At 46.9% G+C, this 1,202-nt stretch overlaps 2 protein-coding genes across 2 annotated transcripts in view; both read left to right on the top strand.

Annotated features, from left to right (window-relative positions):
* The window catches only part of LOC119587283 (pupal cuticle protein 36-like), a 1,766-nt gene extending 869 nt beyond the window's left edge, over nucleotides 1-897 (top strand). The window contains exon 2 of the mRNA XM_037936036.1: nucleotides 91-897. Coding sequence (XP_037791964.1) covers nucleotides 91-897 — 807 coding nt within the window. The remainder of the gene's footprint in view (nucleotides 1-90) is intronic.
* A 271-nt stretch (nucleotides 898-1,168) lies between these two features.
* LOC119587282 (pupal cuticle protein 36-like) overlaps nucleotides 1,169-1,202 on the top strand; it is a 3,348-nt gene continuing 3,314 nt past the window's right edge. Inside the window, exon 1 of the mRNA XM_037936035.1 lies at nucleotides 1,169-1,198. Coding sequence (XP_037791963.1) covers nucleotides 1,169-1,198 — 30 coding nt within the window. The remainder of the gene's footprint in view (nucleotides 1,199-1,202) is intronic.

The following is a 1,202-nucleotide window of genomic DNA, read 5'->3' as shown; positions in this document are numbered from 1 at the left end:
ACCATTTGCTTCACATTGCAAAGTAGTTTTTTATGGAGTTCCGTTAAATGAAATAGAGAAAAAATATATGTTTTTTCTTTTTCTTAACAGGCTTTGCTGTTATCACTTGTAGTTGCTGCTTTTGCGGCACCTCAAGGGTACAACGTCGGTATTCCCTCTGGTGCGGGCCTTACATCCGGTCCCGGATCTACTGATGGTGGTGCAGGAGCGGCCGGTGGAGACCTAGTCAATGGAGGAAGTACAGCAACTGGATGCCAAGAAGGAGAAGTCCTTCACGTTGATGGGACATGTGTAACTCCTGAAGTCAAAAGAAAGGTCTATGTATTTAATGTTCCTGAACAAGAGAGACCAGTTGGTCCAGCACCTAGTATTCCTCCTCCAGCAGTGGACCACAACATCTTGTTCGTGCGCCTTCCTGAGGAAGCACCTGCTCCTGACCCCATCGTACTTCCTCCACCAAGGCAAAACAACATCGTCTATGTACTCAACAAGCAAGAAGAACAAGCTCAACGAGTGATCGAAGTACCAGCTCAGCCACAAGCTGATCCCGAGATTTATTTCGTCAACTATCAAGATGGCGAGAATCCGACCCTTCCCTTAGGAGTAGACCTTGAAACTGCTCTCAGCGCCGCTGCTGCGGCCGGTGGTCAGGTTCTAGGAGGCGTCGATGGAGCTGGTGGAGAAGCTGGAGTTGGTGGAGCAGCCGGATTTGGTGGTGTGGGTGGATTAGGAGGCGCAGGTGGAATTACTGGAGCGCATGGAGGTAATGGTTTTGGGGGTGTAAATGGACTTGGTGGTGTTAATGGAGCCGGTATTAGTGGGGTGGTTAATGGCGGAGCGGGAGGATTCCAGACTGGCTCAGGGGATAGTCCAGCAGGCCTTTACACCACTCCCTAGGGAAAAGTTTCCATTAAGTCCCCTTTTTTCTGATAACTTATGAATTACTGTTTTTTCTCCCTGAAATATACGGGAACATAGACAAGCAAACTGTTTCATTTACTAACTGGAGGTCCTGTTGGTAGGTATAACATGAGGATATGCGTTCGTAGAGTTATGTATGTGTATACTTAAAAACATTTATACATAAACGGAAAAGCACATTTATCTTACATATCCACTGTATACACTAACATCCATGCCAAACGGATGAAGGGCTGTGAAAGGCACAATGGCTATAACTGGTTGGGCAGTGATAGCGGTAT

This window comes from Penaeus monodon, chromosome 22 (genome assembly GCF_015228065.2).
Source record: "Penaeus monodon isolate SGIC_2016 chromosome 22, NSTDA_Pmon_1, whole genome shotgun sequence".
NCBI classification, from domain to species: Eukaryota; Metazoa; Arthropoda; class Malacostraca; order Decapoda; family Penaeidae; genus Penaeus; species Penaeus monodon.
Note: the sequence above shows the minus strand (reverse complement) of the source record. Positions and strands in the feature narration are given on the sequence as shown.